Source organism: Pleurodeles waltl, chromosome 6 (genome assembly GCF_031143425.1).
Source record: "Pleurodeles waltl isolate 20211129_DDA chromosome 6, aPleWal1.hap1.20221129, whole genome shotgun sequence".
NCBI lineage: Eukaryota > Metazoa > Chordata > Amphibia > Caudata > Salamandridae > Pleurodeles > Pleurodeles waltl.
The window spans coordinates 670,477,346-670,501,093 of NC_090445.1; the positions used below are offsets into that span (position 1 = coordinate 670,477,346).

The 23,748-nt window shown below is 40.0% G+C and overlaps 1 protein-coding gene across 2 annotated transcripts in view; it reads right to left on the minus strand.

Annotated features, from left to right (window-relative positions):
- Positions 1-9,646: 9,646 nt before the first annotated feature.
- Positions 9,647-23,748, minus strand: part of LOC138300136 (zinc finger protein 620-like) — an 86,244-nt gene continuing 72,142 nt past the window's right edge. The window contains exon 9 of one of the 2 annotated variants that reach the window (XM_069239071.1): positions 9,647-14,524. In XM_069239071.1, the coding sequence (XP_069095172.1) occupies positions 13,758-14,524 (767 nt within the window). In that variant the 3' untranslated portion in view covers positions 9,647-13,757. Of the gene's footprint in view, positions 14,528-23,748 lie in introns of both variants that reach the window. The other variant, XM_069239070.1, reaches the window with a different exon arrangement.

Consider the following 23,748-nt stretch of genomic DNA (forward strand, 5'->3'; position numbering starts at 1 on the left):
GGGGAGAGGGCTCTACAGGATAAGTTAGAGTTTTTGGAGAACAACATGAGAAGAAACAATATTAGAGTTCTTGGAGTACCGGAGGGGGCGGAAGGAGCGGACCTTAAGGGATATTTGGTTTCACTGATTAAGGACAAAATGCGGGGTTTAGCACATCTGAAATTGGAGGATGATATCCAAAGGATACACCCAGACCTGTTCAAAAAGAATGCAGGAAGGAAATCCCCTAGAAGAATCCTAGTGAATTTTGCCACTTATTCAATAAAAGAGAAGATTTTGTCTGAGGCTTTGAAGGTGGGAAATTTTGTCAAGGATGACTGGTCCTTCAGAATATGGCCAGATGTCTCCAGAGCGACCTTGGACAGACAGTGGGAGTTGGGGAAATTAATGCAAGAGCTTCGCTCTTTGGGGGCAACGGTGCAGCTGAGATTTCCTGCGGCCCTGCGGATTATGTGGCAGAATAAAACTCATAATATAAGAGAGCCAGAGGAGGTTAGGGCCTTTATAGAACAGATAAAGTCGTCGCAATAATGTTATAGTATTGGTACGATTGGAGACTGCCCGGTGTGAGGAGTGCTCTATGGGATAACTATGGTTGTCCTAATAAAAGAAAGGAGGGTTCCCATGGGTGGTTGGGTTAGGGGTATGAGGGGGTTTGGGGAGTTTGTGGTTTTGGGTATGGGAGCATGGGGGAAAAAAAAAAGTTAAAAATATAAAAGTCCTCAAAATGGGATTTTCACGAATAAAGAAAGGGGAGGATCCAAAAAGTTTTCTTTTTTAAAGGATGGGTAAGCAGGAGGGCTTACTCTTAAAAATAAGTTCATGGAATATCAACGGGCTAAGGGTCGAGCGTAGAAGAAGGAAGATTTTGGAGTTTCTCAGGCAGGCGGAGGAGGATGTGATTATATTACAAGAGACGCATCTCTCACGAGAGGAATGGGAAAAAGTGCTTAAAAATACACGATGGATATCCCGGGGGATAGTGACTAATCAATTGTTCCTGATCAAAGGCGTTGCTATTCTTTTTAAAGAGAAAATATCTAAGGGATTATGCATAGGTGATGTGCATGTAGACTCAAAGGGTAGATGGGTGGTGGCTGAGGTTTTTTTTTTTTGGCTTATGGCTTACGATTGCAGGTTATTATGGCCCCAATACAGATGACTCCACCCAGTTTACAGAATTATATAATCTTCTTTCGAAAACTAAGTACCCGGTTGTGTTAGGCAAGGACTTTAATATATTGCTGAATTTGGTTTTGGACAAATCCACCACCCGGGCGACGGCTAATTCCCCTAGATGTAGGTCATTGGTTAAACAGGCGATAATCGACTTGGGGCTGGTGGACGTGTGGCAGGTTAAGGGTGGTGTAGGGCCCAGATTTACTTTTTATAATAAGAAATATGGACACAAGTCCAGAATAGATTTCTTTTTATTGCAAAACAGCCTGATAGGGAACGTTTCTTGTATAGCGCATGCCCCGGCACATCTTTCAGATCATGCGGCTGTTAAGTTGTACCTCTCCTTTACGACTCAAGTCCCTAGGTTTCGGTGTACAATAAGTTGTTCATTATTATTGGATGACCTGATTATTGAGATATTAAGAAAAGATACAAGAGAGTTCTTTGAGTTGAATCAAGGGTCAGCTAGTCTGCAAATAGTTTGGGATGCATATAAGGCCTATATAAGGGGGAGATTGATTAGCTTGGCTGCATTCAGGCATAGGGAGGAAAGAGAGAAATTACGTAATGTCGAGACCAGAATGGCAATTTTGCAGGAGTCTATACAGGCCGCACAGAAAATGGAGAACATGGATCGATTAACGTCACCCGAGCAACAATATGAAAAAGTATACTTGAATTTAGATTATCTTTTAGAAGGTCAAGAAAGAAAGAAATGGGAAGCTAGTCAGTATGTGCATTATGAATATGGGGGAGGGTGCAGTAAATTACTAGCCTGGAAAGTAAAGTCTGATCATTCAAAGAAACATATCTCTTCAATAAGATCTAAGGTCACCGGGCAGATTTGTGTTGAAAGATCAGAAATAGAAGCTGTTTTTGTTTCTTTTTTTCAAAATTTGTACTCAGATGAGCTGCGGAATTCTGAGGAGCAGATCAGGGATTTTTTGGCTACTGTTAGATTGCCATGTCTGGAGAACTCAGCATTACATCTCTTGGAAGGAGAGCTAACTGGGACCGAACTAATTGAAACTTTTAAGGGTCTGAAGAGAGGAAAGGCATCGGGCCCAGATGACCTCCCGAACAAGCTCTATTTGGTACTGAGGGAAGAATTAATCCCAGTTCTATTGAAATTGTTTAATCATATGTTTTTGGAAGGGGGGCATGCACCGAGTTCCTGGGCGGAGGCGGTAATCTGTTTGATTTTGAAGCCCCGTAAAGATCCAACACAGTGTTCTTCTTATCTGCCTATTTCACTACTTAACTCAGATTATAAAGTTTATACAAGTTTATTATCTAAAAGATTGGGGAAGGTCATCCCGGGATTAGTCCATTCAGATCAGAAAGGGTTCATTAAAGGTAGACAGCTACAGGAATTAGTTCATGACTTCCTGGCAGCAATGGATTTGGCCTTAGCAGATAGGCTCCCCCTGGCAATAATAACTTTTGACGCAGCCAAGGCATTTGATCAGGTAAATTGGCTATTTTTGCAGGTTGTCATGGAAAGGTTTGGATTAGGGACCATTTTTATTAGAGCATTTAAATAACTATATAGGTCACCAACAGCGAGAATTTTGATTAATGATGTGCTTTCACAAGAAGTAGCGATTTTTAGAGGGACACGTCAGGGTTGTCCCTTGTCTCCTCTGTTATTTGATTTATATATTGAGCTGCTAGCAACATTGCTTAGAAACAACGGGGAAATTCTTCCTTTTAAGAGTAAGAGCTGGGAGAAGAAGGTTGCATTGTATGCGGACGATCTCATGATTTACACTAGGGATCTTTCTTTTTCACTCCCCTCAATAAATTTGGTGATAGAAGGTTTCGGTAGAATGTCAGGTTATAATGTTAATGTTGAGAAGACAGAGATTATGTGTTGGAATATGTCATATGAATCTCCGTTAGTTAAACAAGAAATTAGATACTTAGGAGTTCAGATTACAAAAGATTTGGGGGACTTGGCAAGGATAAACTTTGAGAAAATACATTTTGAGACTAAGAAATTTCTTAGAACGTGAGCGGCCCTCCCGCTATCTTTAATAGGTAGATCTAATATTTTGAAAATGATAATTTTGCCAAAATTTACTTTTTTATTTAATACCATCCCCTTGGAATTTAAGGGTAAGTGGTTCACAAAACTGCAGGGAGATTTGTCTTCGTTTGTTTGGGCACACAAGGGAATAAGGATATCCTGGAAAAAACTGTGTAAGAAGAAGGAATGTGGGGGGTTAGCAACACCTGATTTTTACAAGTATTATCTGGCTTTTCAATTTAAGAATAGTAGAATTCTTTTAAACAAAAAGTCAGAATATAATCCAATGTGGGAAGCATTGACTGCACACTTGGAGGAAGGGGCTGGTTTTTTTTTGTATAAATTTGGTCATCCAAGGTTTTAAAAAAAAGTCAGACTTAAGATTTTAAGTCAGGCCTGTAAGATCTGGCTACAGATTCGCAATTTGCTGGGGATAGTTTATTATTCTGGACTAGCTCCGATTTGGGATTCACCCGGTACCCCGGTATGTCTCCTTGATAAATTATCAAACCCACTGAAAGTGAGTGAGGTACTACGGTGGGGACAGGTTATTGAGGGTGCGAACTTGATACCATGGGCCACATTTCTGGAGAGAGCGGGGGGGTCAGTTTCTAAATTTAAGTACTATCAGTTGGCCAGTTGGATTAAATCATTATAAGAAGGAGAAATTGGTAGATCTTGTTGGGAAGAGAAATTAACTCAGAGACCTTTACCTAAGGAAATTGCGTTTTGGTATCAAGCCTTGTTAGAGGCAGTTGAGGAGGATCCCCCTCTCCCACTCCAGAAATGGGGAGAGGTTTTCCCAAACATGGATATAATATCAATGTGGCAAAAGTCTTGTTCAATGCTTTGGTCCACAGTCAAATCAGCGGCAATGAGGAGGAATCATTTGTTTACTCTGCACAGAGTGTATTGGACTCCAGTTAGGCTATCTCGTATTGGTAAAATCCAGAAAAATTGTCCACGATGTGATGGCACAAATGCGGATGATATCCATATGTTCTGGGAGTGTTCTGGTTTAGCTAATTTTTGGGAAGCTGTGCAGAATGTCGTAAATAAGATATTTGGTGTAGAAATAACATTGAATTCCACCTTAGTGTTATTTGGAGTTTGTGATTTGAGAGATCAATCACAGCAACGTCTTCTGTTTGTTTTGATGCTTATCGCCCGGCGGCAAATTTGTCATAATTGGGTACGCTCACAACCCCCCACAGTGCAGGAGTGGCAGAACTCGATAGATCGATTATATAAATTGGATAAAGCCAGGCCTATTAGTAAAAGAGATGTTTTTTGGGTGGGTTGGGAAAATATTTGTCAAATTCTTACTTGATTGGTGTTTGGTTATGAAGTCCGATGATTATTTCTGATCCCCCATTCTGTATTTAGTCCTATTGTCTTTCTAGGATACTAGGCGGAGATGGGAAGGATTTGCCACAGTTATAAGGGGATCCATGGAAAAGAACTCCAGGTGGAATGGCCCGTTGATATTAGGGGGCTAGATACCTGGGGTAAAGAGTAATGGATCCTTCCTTTATTGGCGCGGATTACTGAGATGAGGACAATAAAAAAAAAAAAAAGATGTGATGAGTGATGTAATATTTGAAATCAGCAGCAGTGCATGATAGGAGCGCAAGTTAGAGTTAGTTCACTAAACTATAACGTGTGAATTCCAATGTTCTTTTCAGTTTTTAAATACGACGACTTCGCCTTTCAACACCTAACTGTAACACTATTTTAACCTTTGTTTTTTTCAGCAAAAACAAATATATGCACACACACACACACACACAATTTAAATGTAAAAATAAGTGAATTAATTTAACATTAGTTCCATGAGGTGTTATTTATTTTATTTTCCTGCCTCCCTTGTTTTTTGTGGGAGTTTGTTGCCGTACCTGTGAGCATCTAAGTGTGATGTTTGACTTACTCTAACCATGGGCTGGAGTATATGTCATCCTGTTTTGACATCTTTAGTACTGTAGTAATGTTAAAAGTGTAGTATGTGAATAGCAATGGTTTTACTCTTTTGTGGGGTGTGTTCATATTACCATTGTTCACAAAACAATGTTTCTCCTTAAACCTCTCCTTAAACTTAAATTTCAGTAAATTATTCCTATTTAGTAGTAATTAGTCCCACTTTTTCAGCGACTTTCCCTTGTCCCTCTGACATTTACTAAAAAAATGGTATACATTCATGTGTGGAGGTCTCCACCAGCATGGCAGATATCTCCTCACAGAAAAGACAGGAGATACACAGGTCTCCAGCTGTAGTTTTGTGAAGAGTATTTTGTAGTGTGTGAGCCGTGGTACTGTTGTAGTAATACTTTACATACTACAAAATGAAGTTTGTGAATCGGGCCCTGTAAATTTGTTCCTTATTACTAAACACTTCTTGCAATATTCCTAATGGATTACAAAGCTCTAAAAAACATTAAATTGCACGACCTGAAACACTAAAGGTGTTATCTGTATAATACAGTTGTTTGTTTGGTTTTGTTGTAATACTTACAGCTTAGCTTGTACACTTTCCTAGATGCTTGAAGGCTTGGCTTCCCGTTCCAATAAACGGATACTTACAGCTTCATGAAGCTGCTTAGTTCAGTGTAGGAAGAAGAATGGAACACTGACTTCTATAATATAGTGGAGACCTGCTTTTGACATCAGGCCTAAAAAAACATACAAATGTTTCTAGACCTGCAGGTCTCACCTTCCCTTCAAATATGTGAGTTCAGCATTACTGTTGTAAAAAAAAAAAGCCTCTTTTGTTTGATTAAATACACTAAACGTTTGCACCATGCATAATAAATCTAGCCCACATACGTGGTACACATGATCCATGCATGACTTGACTTAGTGTACTGATAGCTTTGCCATCAGGGCAGGAGTGTTTCTCAGTTTATGCTTGAACACTCACGTTTAATAAATATATTACTAAAGCATGATGTGGTAGCACACTGCCATTTACAGACAGCAAATTTCCAAGAACTGTCCAAAAACGTTCCCCCTAACTTGCAGCTTTACCAATAAAACTATATAGTGTATTGCCAATAATCTGTGAAACTTGGGTTTAAGAAAACATTTACCATTTTCACATCACCAAGTAAATTGTTCTGACTTTTTTTCATCTTATTAAAATATTTTTTTCATCACACAGAAGTACAAAAAATGGTCTGACAGCTACTGAAATATATTTTGAAATGTTTGTAAAGTTGACTTGGAAAAACCCGATAACAACAGCCTTTAATTTCACATAGGTCAGACAGTTCACTTTACAAAATCCTGAACTCTGCAATCACAAGGTAAAGTATCTGCATTGGAAGAAGAGAAACTGACTTTTGACCTCTGTCTCTGAACACTGAGCAAATGTGACAAGTATAAGATTTAAAGGCATCTTAATTGCTAATTCAGTTTGTGGCTGAACAGAAAACCTGTTCTTTGTCCACTCGCCAGAATGGGGGGAATAGGATCTAAAAATAGCTCGACCTCATAAAATAAAATTCCCCATAGCAATGGTCTAGTAGATTTTTCGAGCCCTGGACATTGTATGTCCCATACACCTAAAGCTACCAATGGGGCACAATCCTGTTTTTTTATTTGCCATCAACTATATGATTGTCCAATCAAATTATAACTATACATGTCAGTAGGTAACTTTCATAAAGGTTCTTGGCCTCATGTTATATTTTTATGTGACAATCTATACATTTTTTTAAGGATAACTGTGTAACTATGATTTCATCACTGGTTCTTTGCAGTATATGTTGTAATGTGTCACTTTAGTTCCAGCCTCCTGGATACATTGTCATGTATTGTCCCACTAACCACATCTACACATTTAAAGCAACAAGCTCTCTACTGTGTGTACTATGGTTTGAAGTTCAGATGCTTCAAGAAGCTACATGTAAACACTGGCAAGAACAAAGTTGTGTGATAGATGACGCTTCCAGTTCACTTTCTAATTTGGTCCACTCAATTGGTTTGAAAGTACTGGGTTGCCCAACTAATTTTGGCAATTTCTGTTCTCAAGAAATGGCTCTAATCTGACAAGAGACATTGATAATATAACAATAAAAGGGATGAAGTACCACACTCAATGGTGTGACATTACAAATGGGGCCTTAATACCAATTTGTTTATCAACTAGTGTAAACACACCAGTGAGCCAGTATTACCACATTGTTCCATAATGTGCATACTGTTTTACTGCAAGGGACCCTGGGACAATTTTACCAGGTCACACCTGGGTGATCTGCACAAAAGGACTGGAATTTGAAAATAACAGAGAAAAATCAGTGCAGCAACAATTATTTTTCCATGTTTTTCCTCATTCCATAAAATTATATTTTGAATTACTCACAATCCTGAGGTATTATGGCATCCCAGAAATACACGGTAGTGGTAATACTGAACTAGTATTACCAAAATAGTTCTAATGTGGGCAGCCAATGTGGTGGTATCTGCTATCAGTGTCCTTGTTTGTATATATATCAAATGTCTCTTTCACTTCTACTATTTTATGTTCCTGTCTTTATAACGAATTATGACTTGGATTACATATCTCAAGGACATCCAAAGTTACATGTGATTTCATTATTGCTCTTTCTCAGAACTGTTCACTGTTATGCAAGGATTATATCTATGGGAATTTCAGTATTATGTGGTAATCTGGGAATATCCTACCTCATCCCCCTACTCCAGGGCACTGATGTAGTTCAAAGCAAGCATGTCAATAAAACCATTAGTATTTCTTGTATTAATATATTCAACACAATGTTTTAATCAAAATAAATACAAAATAGGTTTACAAATATCAGTAGAAATAAAATATAGTTAGAGTTACTGAAACTTTACAAAAACATACTAAAATGTAAACAATATTAAAGTTACATGATTAAAAACATGATTGAATGAAGAATAGAAGCAAAATCAGAAAACACATTGAAAAAGTAAGTTTAGAATTTGCTTCTGGTTAAGCATTCAATGCAAGGAGGAGGGCACTAGTAGATAGTTTTTGGCTGGGTATTGAGTCTGGGAACCTGAGGCGAAGTCCTGGTCAACCTCTCCTCAATAAGTACCTGGAGGGTGCCCTCTCCCTTACCTAATATTGTTGTTGCTTCTCTGCCTGCTGAAACATTGTAGTCTGCATTATTTCTGGTAGGTTGTTTTTATGCTGTTAACAGGTGGAAGTAGAAGGTAAATGAAAGTTAACTATGCTGTACTGTTTCTGGTAATTGGGCAGCCATCACTATATCCTGGGTTTTAGTATTACACCGGCAATGGAAAAAGCTGGTGCAACATGCGACCATACTGTTCAAAGTACTTTGGGAATGAAAAATGTAGCATGCCAAAAAAGTGGTCTTTTAAATGTAACTGAACTGAACTGTATCAGTCTAACTCAAGTGTTAGGAATTGTGGTGAATTTTAAAGTGATTTGTCCCTTTAATTAATTGTGATTCCCTCCTGAATTCAATGCCTAACAAGTGAGGAATAACTTAGGGCCTCATTACGAGTGTGGCGGTCCGAGGACTGGCTCACTCGCATTGAGGGTCGGACCATTGCACTCCAGGCGGTCTGACTGCTCAATTACAACCCTGGCAGGCAGACCTGCCAGGGGACTGCCGTCCCTGCTGGGAACATAGTTCCTGACGGCATGACGGAAGTCAGAGTTGTACTAAGGCAGCGAGCGCTGAACTCAGCACCGCCTGGCTGATTACAACTCCCCTCACCGCCAGCCTTTCCATGGTGGTTTGACAGGCATGGAAAGGCTGGAGGTGAGGGTGTGCTGGGGGCTCCCCTGCCCAGCACCATCGGAATGTGCACTGTCTACTTTGCACACAGTGCATATTCCAAAGGAGCTGGTCGCCCCCCTCTGTGGTACAAGATAGTACTCAGCTCCTACGAGGCAGCCGGATGCTCTCTTGTAGCACTGTTCCTGCTGGTCTCATCATGGGGAACGCTCTACTCATTGTTCCCGCTGGTCAGACTGGTGGGAACATTGTAATAGGGCAGGAGGGACGCCACCACCCTGGCGGTGGTGTCCTCGCCACGAGTTTGACAGACAGTCCCGCAGTGGGTCCACCAAACTCTTAATGAGGCCCCAAGTCTTCTCTTTTCATTTTTGTTCATATAAATTGTGGATATTAGACCAAAAAAAACTGAACGCTAGATCATTTTCGTTAAATCCCAACATTTTTCATGTCTCCGTTTCAGGAAAAAATTTTTTTGCATGTTTAAACAAAATATATAATTATCACAGCAGCAGGCTGATGATTCCACAATAGTCTATCTTCAGAGCAGTGTCGGCTGGTGACATTTCAAAGTTGTGGGGCGTAAAAGGTAGGGCTGACTTTTAAGTAGCAAGCAGTAAGTCAGACTGACATAAGGAGGGCTCGAGGTGGGTATCTCCTGAGAATATTTCGAAAAAAGAGTGGAAACTGGTTCATTATCAAGCAAATTTTAATATAAACTTTTGTGAGAAAGCAAGAAGGTTTATGAAGAATTTTGAACACGGGGTTTGAAATATATGAACACATGAAAAACTGTCCCATTTCCTTCTGCATTGAATCTCTTCAAAGTGCTACTGTTGAGTGCAAATTGTACATTGCGACAAGTAAGGTGTTTAATTATCTTACCTGCACACAGGGATGCCTCTGCAATGCAAATGTTTGGTAAAACTGAAAACCTTCATGCTACATTGATTGATGAATTCATAAGAAGCATAGTCATTGCAAAATTAAAAGGTAAATATACGGTACATTCTCACAACCTCTACATGTTTCTATTTCGCCTGTGCTTTTCTCCCATATTGTCTGTCTCTCCCTATATTTTTAACCATCTGGGTCAAGCTGTTTTCTCTCTCCCTATCATCTTTTCGTCCTGACTCTCTTCAGGTGGCATCTGCTTGCTCACAGTCTAAACCCTGAGGCAGGAATTAAAAAAAGAGCATTAACCTTTGATGTAAAATGGCAGAAAGGGGTACCCATCTAGTGACTGTTGTCCACAATGTGAACCAGAAAACCTTGGGTTAGTCTCGGATTACATGTGTGACTAAAATTGTGTAAACCTAGGCAAATATTTTATTTCATCGACTCCCGGTTTTATTCATTATCACATACGAAAGCTCCTTCAAATACGTGAGTTTAGGAAGTGCACTGTACAAAAACCTCTCTGCAGTGACTGCTTAGCCTACAGATCTAATGTCCCCTAGTTCTACTGCCCGTAAAAGAAAGAACTAATTGGCAGCACTTTTAGCATTTAACATAGACTTCTGCCCAACCTTCACAGCTGATTGCAAACTGCAGGCCCCAAATCTGGATATCTCTGGGGACAATTCTGCTTTCATCATTCAAAATTGGATAACACATTATATACCTATCTCAGTTGAGTAGTATTCACTAAAGTTCTAAGAGACATTTTTTTTCAAAGAGTGACAATGAGGAGTCACAGTGAGGGATGGTGAGAGCGCTATCATGTTCCATAAGCCAACACACTACACATATAAAACCTAAATTAGGAGAGCAGGCCATATGGAACATTGTAAAAGCATAACAGCCACGTTATCGACCCCAGAAAGATAAACACCACGATCCGCCTGTCTTCATCACAGCTCCCAGAGTTGGTCTGCATATTGTTGTAAATCTGATCCCTAATGTACCTTTCAATAATCTGATTACTTTATGTGATACTTACTTCACCTATGCCTCATTTATATTAAAGTACCTATTTTCTGCGTAGAGTGCTCTGCCACTGAGCGATGAGTTTTACTAGCACTATATAAAAACCAATACAATGAATACCAAACAATTGAGTTTGAAAAACAAATAAGTAAACACATTTTTTAAAATTCTGCACGAGTCAATGCGCTTTACAGCAAAGAAGTTGTGTTTTACTCAGCTGTGACTTATTCGTGATTTTCCATCTCTAAGAAACACTTATGGAAAAAGTGCTTTGTTTAGTTATGACGGAGGGCTGCTGCACAGTTTTACAAACCAGCACCTGAGGCCTGCCTACAAACAAGATAATAGCACAGATCGTTGGGGACTTTAATGAGGGAGAGATACTGTGATTTAACCACCATCTAGACGGACTGGAAATGTGTGCAGTACAGGGCAAGTACACATGGAAAGCGATGAAAAAAGTTACCAGATCCATCATCTAGACTTTCGTATATTGTATCTCGTATTAGGCCTCCAGTTCCTAATATTGTGTGCCCCTTTGTGAGTTTGGCCGATCAAAATGCCCCAGCATGGCACTATTACTATTCACAGGTTTGTGTTTTGTTTTTTGCAGTTTAATGTAGGCAAACGTTGAAGGTACTAGCGCTTTATATGAACACCAGTTACATTACAGAACAACACATTAATTGTTGTAGACACAGGGAGATTAAGCAATTTGCCGAGATTCACGGAATCTTGATCCGATGCCTAAAAAAACGGGTGAAATGCAGGTCTCCTCTCTGAGACTAAAACTCAAATGGGAATAACCCCCTTCCTATCCAAACGGAATCAAATCTGACCTGCAGACAAAAGTCCTCCCTTCTGAAACTCACAGGTGTGATGTGGGCACTGAAACACGTGTGAGGTCCTGCGCTCTCCCCAGCCCTAAAACAACCTGAACAATGTGTGAACATCAACCCACCTACCAGAGTTAAAACGTGGTATTCTGTGTGAAGTGCATCCCTTTCTGCCACTAAAACTGGAGCTGTGTAAACCTCAGGCCTGCCTCTCACCTCTCCTGGGGGTCCGACAGCAAGGCTCAGGAATGTGCCAAGTATTAGTAGTGGGCACAGAAATAAGCGCTGGAGGGCAGGAAGGGTATGTTCATGAAGGAACACGCACATCGAGCCACACAGGACAAGAGGATTAGAAGAAAGTGGTTTACCCGAATGTCCAGTGCCAAGAGAGGCGCAGGGGCCCATTTAAACTTGCCTCTAGTATAGGCACGTTTGTGCAAGCACAGGTTAACCAGTGACTGTGGCCTGCCTACCTACTGTACCTGCAGCCCAGTCTGATGGAAGGCTTGTGGGGGCTCGGAGGATATGGTAATCCCACCCTTTAGCAACTCGTCTTAGATTGGGGTCTGTGTCTGTGATGCTTACTGATCCCACCCCACCCTGTGACGACTTGGGAAAGGGAGGAGTGGGGAGCCATTAATACCTAGCTTGCAGCCACTCCCGAGCTGATGCTCATGCCGCCCGAAACTGCTGCAAAAAGTAACGCTACTGGGCATCATCTAAGGGTGGAAACCAAAGGTCCCAGATGATGGCGAGCCAGAGCTGAAGTGGTTCAAGCCCTTGGTCAGCCACAATGTATGACACGTGCAATAGCGCATGCGTCAATGAAATTGCTAACCTGACTCTTGCATAAAGCGAGCGTCACAGTATGATTTCACCACAGGGCACTATTGGCTGTCTGAAAGCTGCAGTTTTTTTCCTGCTCTATGTGCCATCTATACTGTTAACAGACAGCTTTTAATTATGTGATTATGTCTTTAATGGTGGCACGTGACGTAAAGCAGAAAAACTGGGCTGGGGTGCAGGCCCGCTGCCCTTTGAAAGCAGCCGTTCAGAGACAGATTTAACAAAATGATGTGGAGTGATTTGTCGGTTGTCTTTGTGTAAGCTTGTCTAAGGTTATGGCTAGGATTTTGCTTGTAGGTATTGACTGGATTTGAATTTAAAAAAACACAAGTAGTTCTTTAAAGGGTGCAGAGAAAAAAAACAGTTGCCTAGTCCTGTCTCTCCAACAATCAGCAACAATTGGAATTCAAGAACGTTTATTTGTTTGATGATGTCAGGAGGGGTTCTGAAATATACTGTGCTATCATTCTCTGGGCGATCCCTTTAAATCCACAAAAGGTTATTCTAATATGCAGGAATTATGCCATACAGTAATTCCTTCAGAGCTTTAGATATGCCAAATTATGTAGTCTCATGGAGGGGAACAGATAATCTTTCTAGACCCCGTGTTCCTTGAGCCAAGGTGAATTAATTTGAAAGACTACCTAATCTGCTTTGAAAATAAAATAAGATAGATTTTCTTACTGTCAATGCTACTGTTAAGATTCTACTTTCATCATTGCTACTATCAACCTGTGAACTGAATTGTACACCTACTGCATTCCCCTTCTACATAAACATTCATGCATTTTTTTAAATGTAGAACTCATTAACCATTGCTGTTTTTGTAGTCAACTGTGTTTTCAATTTTGTATTTCTAATGTTGTCAGTGTTTTTCCGCTTTGGGTCTGTGCTGTGCTGTGAACTCTATGATTGCCTTACTGTTATCCCAATGAATTCCATTTATCTCTGATGTTATTCAGTTTCTTTGAAAATAAATACATTAGTTCGTATTTTTATTGAGCTTACACATTCTATTTGTACTTTGAATTTTCTATAGCAGTTCTCTTTCCATGATATGGATATGTTCATCAGCATCAACATGCATAACTTAGTTCATCTTTTTACTGAGTGTACACATTCTAATTTGAATTTTCTATAGTAGTTATCTTCCCATTATTCGGGTATGCTCCTCAGTTTCAAAGTTCTCTGTTAGCTCTTCTGTTTTATTTGTATGCTCGGGATTTCCATTGCAGGCACTGACTGTGGTTCATAAATGGGATCTTTATTGTTCTGGTCTATATGTGATCTCTGATGCCGAAGAAGACCTTCCTTCCACTTGAAATACTTCAGGCACACTTCACATTGATACGGGCTCTCTCCTGAATGTATTCTCTGATGCCGTAGAAGACTGTGGTTATGACTAAAACGTCTGTTGCATTCAGTGCAATGATAAGGTCTCTCTCCTGTATGTGTTCTCTGATGACGGTTAAGATGTCCCTTCTGATTAAAGTTTCTTCCACACAGTGTGCATTGAAATCGTCTCTCTTTAAGAGACGCTTTGATTGGTGTGGTTGGGCATTCTGTAGCCCTAATGTTGGGTGCTAAACGCCTTTTACCTTCAGAAGGAATATAAAATCCACAGGGATACTGCTCACTTTCTTGACTCGTAAAAATCTGTGCATTCCACAAATCACTTTCACTCTCATTATTTGTATCTGGTTTCTGAGCTGTTGATGCTGCTTCTTGTACGCTAGTATACGTGTCACTCATGGAATCATTTGCATATTGTGTAGTGTTTTCTGCTCTACGTTTCCAATTAACTGTTGACCACAGGTGCCTTCTATAATTGGTATAATTTTCAGATATATGAATCACCTTCACTCTAGCCTTTTTGGAGGAAGCTTTACAATGTGTTTTTTTTGCAGCACATTTTTCCACGTCTCCATTCCCACTTTGCACTTTCAGAACTTGTTCACCTGCTGAATTAAAATGAGATTTGAGACATTAGGTTTTATTATGTATGAAACTATCTGAAAATGTTTGAACAATGTATTTGATTATGATAATTAGTACAAGGAAGAATTAAAAAAAAATAGTACAAAGATTTAATCGTTGTAGCACAGAACACCCCCATAAGCCTGGATTTATTTAGTAAAAAAAAGAAAAAGACAAGCTTTCAGGAATGTCTTGAAAACGCTTGAGTGATATGAAGAAAGAGTTCAATGATATTAAAAATAAGCTCTGATGATTTCACAAATTCCTTCCCTAATTCTTAATGGATGACATCATTAGATTTGTATAACCTCAACTGCAAATGATCAGATACATCAATGTATTCTTAGGAAACATACATCAGTTTAACTGCACTCACTATTTTATTAATGGGGTTCCTTTCAACCACCAAGATTATTTGATTGTTCTGTGTTCATTGCTTGTTAGGATGACAATTAGCTAAGAAGCAAAATCATGCATCAGCAATGTAATGAAAACAAACAAAAGCACAAATATACTGTGTATCTAGGTAAAACAGAGAAGGTTCTCTGCCCTTTTCAAGTCTTGTGTTAGCCAAGATCTTTGGATTTTACTAACATTATATGTATAACTGTCTGCGTTCGTGCGTTAGGAGAGCTTGGGGACTGGATAAAACCTGGGAGAGCCTTGAGGTCTGAGGGTCGCACAGAAAATATAGAGACATGTTTATGGCATTACTGAAGAATGGTGTCAACAAGGAGAAGATTGATGGGATAGATACCAAAAGTTTGTGGGAGATGTACTGTAAATGAGGGCTGGACAGAAAGGAGGGCAGCAGGAAAGTGAATACGCAGGATAATAAACAAGTGAGTCGGGGCCACCACAGATGCAGGAGGAAGGAAAAGGGAGGGAGAAAAATGTTTCTTCACAAGGGAAAGAGGAGGAAGAGTTGCATAGTGATTGGTTAACTGCTGAAAACAGAGAGGAATCTCCTCGCAGGTATGATAGCATATATCCAGATCTGACTTGGGAAAAAGTTGACAGGTTTAAATCAGATTAGGAAACAGGCCACACTCCGGCGCAGGGATTGGCTTGTAAAGATAACAGACCCCATGTTGATTAGAAATTCACTGAAAGCACAAAAATTTTCAATGGGTCCGGGCCTTAGTTGACACTGGAGCTGAGGCCTATTTAATTTATGGAAATCCCAAAAAGTTTACATGTCAGCACTAGACCATCACTGGGTTGGGTGGAAAGCAAACCCCTGCAGTGCAGACTACTGTTCAAATGAAAATAGGGAGAATGCCAAAAAAAGAATATATTGTTTTGATTGTGCCCCTCCTGGAGTATTCACTGAGAATTGACATTCTGAAGGGGATGACTTTGTATTTGGATGGTGGTTGTTAAGGTGATACATTTCAGTGGCAGCAGCGATGGTGTGTCATCTAAAGATGTCCCCAGTGAGGGTGCCACCAGTAACCAAGGTGGTTTGTTTGAGACAATACCAGATTCTGGGAGGGCATGAGGAAATAAGTGAGACAGGAGTTGATGGAGGCAGGTGTGGTAGTTCAGTCACCACTGAATGGAACAATCCTCTGTGGCCGGTGCGCTGACTGGATTGGCGCTATAACATGACTATTGAAGACTGTGAATTAAACAAATATACCCCCCCTTTGACTGCTGCAATCCCCAACACCATCACTTTGATTGGGAGAATACAAAAACATAAAGGGACCTGGTATGCAAATATTCATATTGCCAATGCTTTCTTTTCTATACCATTGACCCCTGAGAGTCAGGAGCAATTCAGTTTCTCATGGAACAGCAGACAATTCCGAATGCTAAGACTTACCAAAGGGTATGTACATAGCCCCCCCAATCTGTCACTGGCTGGTGGCAGAACACCTGGATGAAGTATCTGTCATTCCAGGGGTCCAATTGTCTCATTATATCAATGATGTGATGATTCCAGGAGAGACACAAGAACAAGGGCAGAGTCAGCTGGACATGGTTGTGGAACTTTTGCAGAGCAAAAGGTGGATGGTTAATCCAGATAAGACACAAAGACCCTCTCAAAATGTGAAGTTTCTAGGAATCCAGTGGAATCAGGGACATAGAGAGGTTTTGCCACAGGCAAAACAAAAGTAATTAGAATTTTCCACTATCCCGTAATAATCAGGAGGCTCAGCGATTCATTTGACTTTTTGGTTTTTGGAGACAGCATATCCCTCACATGAGTCACATTTTGGCCCCTTTGTACAAAGTGATAAGAAAGAAACATGAGTTTGAATCGGGAGAGAAACAGCAGTGTGTGTTTGACTTGGCAAAGGAGGTGATTCCGCAGGCTTTAGACTTATGGCCAGTTCAGGAAGGAGACACTGAGTTACATGTAACCGTTCAGGGGCAATATGCAAATTGGAGCATGTGGCAGAAACAGGGTGCCCTGGGTTTCTGGACCAAAAAGCTTCCAGATGCTTGAGAGCGATATACTCCCTTTGAGAAACAGTTACTAGCATGTTACTGGGCTCTAGTGGAATCTGAGCAACTGATCCTAGATCATAATGTGATTCTGAGACCTGAGATTCCAATAATGCAGTGGGTGATGGGCTCACTTAAAACTCACCGAATAGGACATGCACAAGAGGCCAGTATAACTTGGTGGAAGTGGTACATACAGGACAGGGCCCGAGTGGGATCAGCAGGGACAGCAGCCATGCATTAACAGGTTGCACAGGCTCCCGTGCAGGTTGATGAGAGGGTGCTGGAGGTACCAGACATAAAAGAGTCACCAGTGAGGTGGGGTGAACCATTTGAATCCTTGTCCCCTAAGGATAGGAAGCAAGTATGGTTTACCGATGGTTCAGCCAAGTATGTGAGGGCCAAAAGACATTGAAAGGCAGTGTCATATAACTCAGTCACCAAGAAGTTGCTATCCACTACAGGAGAAGGGAAGAGTAGTCAATATGCAGAATTGTATATCGGGCACTGAGACAATAATTGCCTGTGACCTGTCACGTTTATACTGATTCTTGGTCTACTGCCAATGGGTTAGCCACCTTGACTCCCACGTGGCATGCACATAACTGGCAAAAACATTCCAAGGAGGTTTGGGGCAAATAATTGGGGCAAGAAATTTGAGACATGCTAGAGCAAAGTACTGTTAATGTGTATCATGTAGATGCCGACTGTCTGACTCACTAGAACAATGGTTTAATTCCCTTGCAGATGACACAGCCAACATTTCTCGAGGCAGACGTGGGGACACAGGATTCTGACTTGGTGGAAATGGCTAAGTGGGTGCAACAAAAATGTGGAGATCTGGGAGATAAGGCCATTAACAGGTGGGCAGAGATTAGAGGAATGCACATTTCCCTAGATTTGATAAAACACAGTGATCATGCAGGTCCCTATTTGTCAACACACACAACAGAGATCTGTCCCGCAAATTGTCAAACATCAGTTGGGGAGAGGGAAGTTGCCAAGGCAGATATGGCAGAATGATTACATTGGGCCACTACCGACCAGTCATAGGTATCAATACGCTTGCACTTGACACTTATTCTGGTTACCTGATTGCCGTCCCTTGCAAACATGCCACTCAATTTAATACCATCAAATCTCTGGACTTGTTAATGTTATATTACGGAGTCCCACTCCAAGTCCAGAGTGACAACGGGTCACATTTCAAAGGAAAAGTGGTGCAAGATTATTGCTCACAACACAATATTAAGTGAATTTATCATACTCCATATTATCCACAAACTGCAGGACTGATTGAGAGAATGAATGGCCTAATGAAACCCCAATTACAAAAATTATCAGATGGAACTTTGAGAAACTGGAGAAAGCATTTAAATGAAGCCCTCCAAATTTGAATAACAGACCACTGACAAATGTAGAGACCCCTTCAATGCAAATGTTGACTCCAGCGTTACAGATACAACCCCATGTAGTGACCAACATTATTATGTATTGGGAAATAAAACCAAGAGCCTTAGCTCCTTACCAAGCCACACCAGAAACTGCAGGTCTTCATCTACATGCCTTAAAAACCTACCAACTGAAATCAAGAGATATGGGTCTTCTTTAAACAGTGGTTAGAATACAGATTCCCCCGGAGGACTCGGATTGATTGTTCCCAGATCTGGGTTGGTGCTCAAAAGTATTTAGGTCTTGAGGGGAGTGATCGATGCAGACTACCAAGGAGAATTAAAAACTATTCTTATCAATAGTAGAGATGCTGACTGGATAATGCAGCCTGGAAATAGAATTGCTCAAATTTCAATCATTCCAGTGTATGGAGGAATAGTGAAAAAAGGGACTGCCACAGCCCTTCTTACAGTGAGTGGGGAGGGAGGCTTTGGCTCAACTGACAAAAACCCTGGTGCTAAGGTGTGGGCAGAATCCCAAAATCGTCCTCCTGAACCAGCAGAAATCATACCAAAGGGCAAAGGCAATGTCCTGTTAGTCATAAAACCAGGACACGAGAAATGGGAATATTTACTAGTGGATAAATGTTATTTGAGAGAATGATCATACTTGTCTCTTTTACAGATCATACTATGAGATGTCTTTGTGCTAGCTGTTCTACGCGGTCTCCCTTCCGGCATATGCGTGTGGGGTCGGGAGGGACCGAAAGCCCCTAGCTCCACAATGATTGACCGACCATGCCGACTGACACCTTTACTGTACTTAACGAAAAAGGTTCGGACCCATCTGGCACGAGCTGTGCTCAACAGATCGGACTTCTGCATGGCTAATATGAAAAGTACTGTTGATGTTATATCAACGTGCTTGGTTGCCACACTAGCTCCTCCCAGTGTTTTGCTGCAAATCTTTAATGACACCAACAAAGATGGAGCAGTTAAAAAAGTGACGTATTGTCGCACTTCTCCTTGTATGAATACTGCAGGTTTTGCCAGGAGGTAAAGGATTAGAAATGGGATAACCTATCCCATGTGATTACTTACAGTATTACTACCAGTGAGGTCTGCTACAACTTAACTTGTGATTCTCACAAAATCACAAAATGTGCTCAAATGCATCTGGAGACAACAACGGGGTCTACTTGAGAGATATGGTGGGAACAACGAGTACTGTGTCAGCATAGAAACGATAAAATTTGTAATAATATTGACATGTCCTGCCAACATATTGTGACTGCTGCTAGCCACATGAAGCATGTCAAACTACCAGTGGGGTGGTTGTTCTCTTGTGGAAGTACCACTTATACATACATTCCTGCCAATATAACAGGTGGACCGTGTGTTTTTACGCGGTAAGGAATCATGATGTTTCCATTTCACTCTGTACATACTCGCTATCCAAGGGAAACAGTTCAATTAAGCGAAGACTGTGACTCTGAAATTCAGTTATTATCTAAATCAGAATATGTAAGTTTAAGCATTTCTATAGTAGGAGTTTCAGGATTAGCCATTTATAATACTCGAGTTATTAACAACTTAGCAAGTTTGTTGGTTGAGAACATCAATCATACATCCATCGCCTTGACTGAAGATCTCCTTAATATCCGAGGCACTAGAAAAGGTGCACTGCAAAACAGGGCAGCTATTGATTACTTGCTCTGAAAACATGACCATGGATGCTCAGAGTTTGAGGAAATGTGCGGTTTTAACCTTTCAGACCCTTCAAAATCTATCCAGACTCATATTGACGATTTACATGAACTGGTGAAAGGAGTAAGACAAGATGTTAACAAAGGGTGGTGGGACTGATCATTTAACTGGTTACCCAATTTTGGGCAATTATTCAATATTTTAGACGGAATACTCGTAGTGATTCGTATTATAATAATGCTATGTTGCTGTGTACAATGCATACCTAACCTACTTACAATGTTCAAACCAAAAAGGGTTACTTTTAAACCAGTATATTATGAGAGTCACTGGTCAAAGGATGGAGTGTAATGCTACCTGTATTTAACCACTGATTTAATCTTGCCCACTGACCCCATATTGTGCTTAGCTTAGCTTCAAATGCCATCACATCGGTAGCACAGGTATTTTTCCGCTCACAGCTTTTTTTCTACATTGAACGTGTTTTCGCACTTCTAACCAGAGAAGGGAAAATGTCATGGCGGATGCTATGGTGATAAGAGTGTCTCAGGATGAGAATGTTTGTAGCAGAAGGGTACGGCTCTGTCTTGGAAATGCACACTGGGATTTGCCAATTATTTTGTGTGACCAAGTACAGCCAGCACTTGAATTTATTTCACAACTTACTCAAAATGTGGGGGAAGGTTACCAGAACATTCCTCTTGGGTTTGTTTATGGTATATAAGGTGGGAAAACTTGGCGCTGAGGCAGAAGGAACTCATTTTTATGGGTGGACGCATTATTCAAAAGATTTGAGTCCCATTGGGGAATGTTTTTCCTGTCTCAGCTGTCCAGGGTTCCACAGCTTGACATTGGCAAGGACAAGGATGATCTTGGATTCGATCCCCATAGTGCTGAATTTTTATTTCTTAATTATCTAGCTTTGCTGTGTGCATGCATAAATATACGTATTCATTTTTGATATATTGCAAATTTCTGCTTATTATTATTCAACTGTTGTGATTCTTTTATTATCTGTAAGAGTTTTGCTGCATTCAAGTTAAAAGCTCACTTAAATATTTTTGTATACCTTTGTTTGGGACCTGGGAAGTGCCTTAATAAATTCATTACTCAGACTAAGAGTGCTGCATTCTTTAGCCTTGTTCCCTCTTAGTTTGAAGCTAAGCAGAACACAGGGGCAGTCTGCATGGCGTGACAAAAACAGCCTCAAGACAGGACATACATAAAGCACTTACCAATGACATCAAGTGATTTTTGAAAGGCAAGCCCACAAATGAATGAAAGTGTTGGGCGTGAGGTGGGCGTGGTTAAAAGCACACAACACTTACAACAGGTCAAAGCGCTTGTGCCTTCCGACCTAAAAAGGGATGGGTGGATAGCTTGAATAAATCTAAGCCACTAGTAGTTATTGTGGGATGCAATCCAGTCCATGTTTTTTTGCCCACTATGTCACCTCAAATAGGACCCAGACATATGCAAATCAGCCATGATCCTGCTCCAACATGAACCATCAGTCTGAATTGCCAGGCCTCATCACTTCCAAGACAGAACAAAAGTAACCCAGTCCAGTTTCAGCCTATTTGGGCATCTTGCTCAGGGTGCTGCATGATTCCCTTGGCCAAGTGAGCACTGGTGCCAAGTAGGGCCATACTTTTCATATTCAAGGCAAAGCACTGAGAAAAACAATAAAGTGAAGTGTTAATTGCTTAACTTAATCTCAGCCACCGGTAATCTGGGACGCAATCCAGTCCATTGTGTTTGTAGCCTACCATGTCACCTCAGACAGGAAACAGTCATATGTAAATCAGCCTTGAATCTGCTCCAGTACAGAAAGGAATGAGTTCACTGACAGACACAATTAATTTTGACTTCAGTAAACAAGTTAGTCATTTTGAAGAGGTGCTTCTTAGCAGATATTGGCAAATAAAAGATTACATAAATCTAATGTGCATAATGGATAACAACCATAACAACCAAGTAACACCCTGAATATGATTTTCATAAGCCTATTATATTCAAATTAATGCATCTTTAATTTCTAAAAGCCACAGCAGCAATATTTGTTCTGTTTCATGACCCACGTTTCACAAACCACCATACCACAGACGGCAATGCCCATCTTTTGTCCTTCAGGAGAGGAAAGGAGGATATGGAAGTGGCCATTTACAGCAGCATAACTTCAGACCCCCCTTTTGAGTTTCAGCCAGCCTAGTTTTTGCACTCCTAAAGCAGGGTGCAGTGAGTTGGCTGATTGCCATCACTTCCCTCATCACCTTGGAAGAGTCCTACATTTACTACTTCCTCTTCCCCTCCCAAACTCCAAAACGGAGGGCACCTAGGACCATCTGCCTTGCTCCCATCCACTTTTCTGCAGCTGAGCTATGTCAAATTGAAGGTTACCTACCTGCTGATCAACATGCCTCACACACCCGACAATATTATCAGTTGAACTTTCTTTGGGGGCAAATTCATCTCCTGGCAATCACCATCTGGCCTGGCTTTCAGTTCTGATCTCTTTACGCCCTGGTGTCCTCCTGCTTTCTTTGCAAATATGCAGACCCTTATACTAATGTTTTTAAAATAGCCATTTTTGGATAGTTTCATACATTATGGTATTACAGACACAATATAGAAATCAACAACATAGTGTAACTAAAATATTGTGTCAAAAATATAATTTACAAAAATATTGTTTTCCTATCCTTAAACTGGCAAGTACACAAATATCGAAAACATATTGGTTCACACCAAAGTCATTGAAACACATACAAAAATATTGTTTCTTAATGCAGATATAAAGTTTAAAGCAGTAAACCTTAAATGTTTCAAATAATTATGTTAATTAACTAAACCTAACTAATATTTAATAACATATATATATATATATATACATATATATGTTATAAACAAACATACATATATGCGTGCTTGTACATATATACATATATGATAGAACAATTAAACAAATATTTTACAATATATTGTTTAATTCTTTACATTTACTATAAATACACATTTATACACACACATATCTACATATATATATATATACACACACACACACATATATATATAAATAAATGAAACAAACAAAAAATAAAAAAATATTTACAATTACATTCCAAAATATTATATAAATTACTAAATAAATAAAAAAATACAAAAACATAAAAATACATTTACATAACATTAGAATTTTGAAACAAAGAAAATATAAATAAATACTATAAAATTATAATTAAATATTAATAATAAACATATTTAAGCAATATCAGGAAACGTATTCAAGTATGGGAATAATACATGGACTATTCCCACTCCAGTTTATGCAACAATTAAGAAAGGGTGAGACTTTGGATGGGTTTAAAACATTATTCCCATTTCAAACAGTATGGAAAGTATTGGACTTTGGAGGAGTAACAGTTACTATTCCAACTCCAGTCTGTGCAAAAGTAGGGAAAGTGTTAGACTTTGGAGAGGTTAAATTTTCTATCCTCACTCCAGTCTATGCTATAGTAGGGATAGAGCTGGACTTTGGAAGGGTTAAAGTTACTATTCCCACTCCAGTCTCTGCAGGAGAAGGGAAAGCATTGGACTTCGGAGGGGTTACATTTATTTTTCTAACTCCAGTCTGTACAACAGTAAGGAAAGCA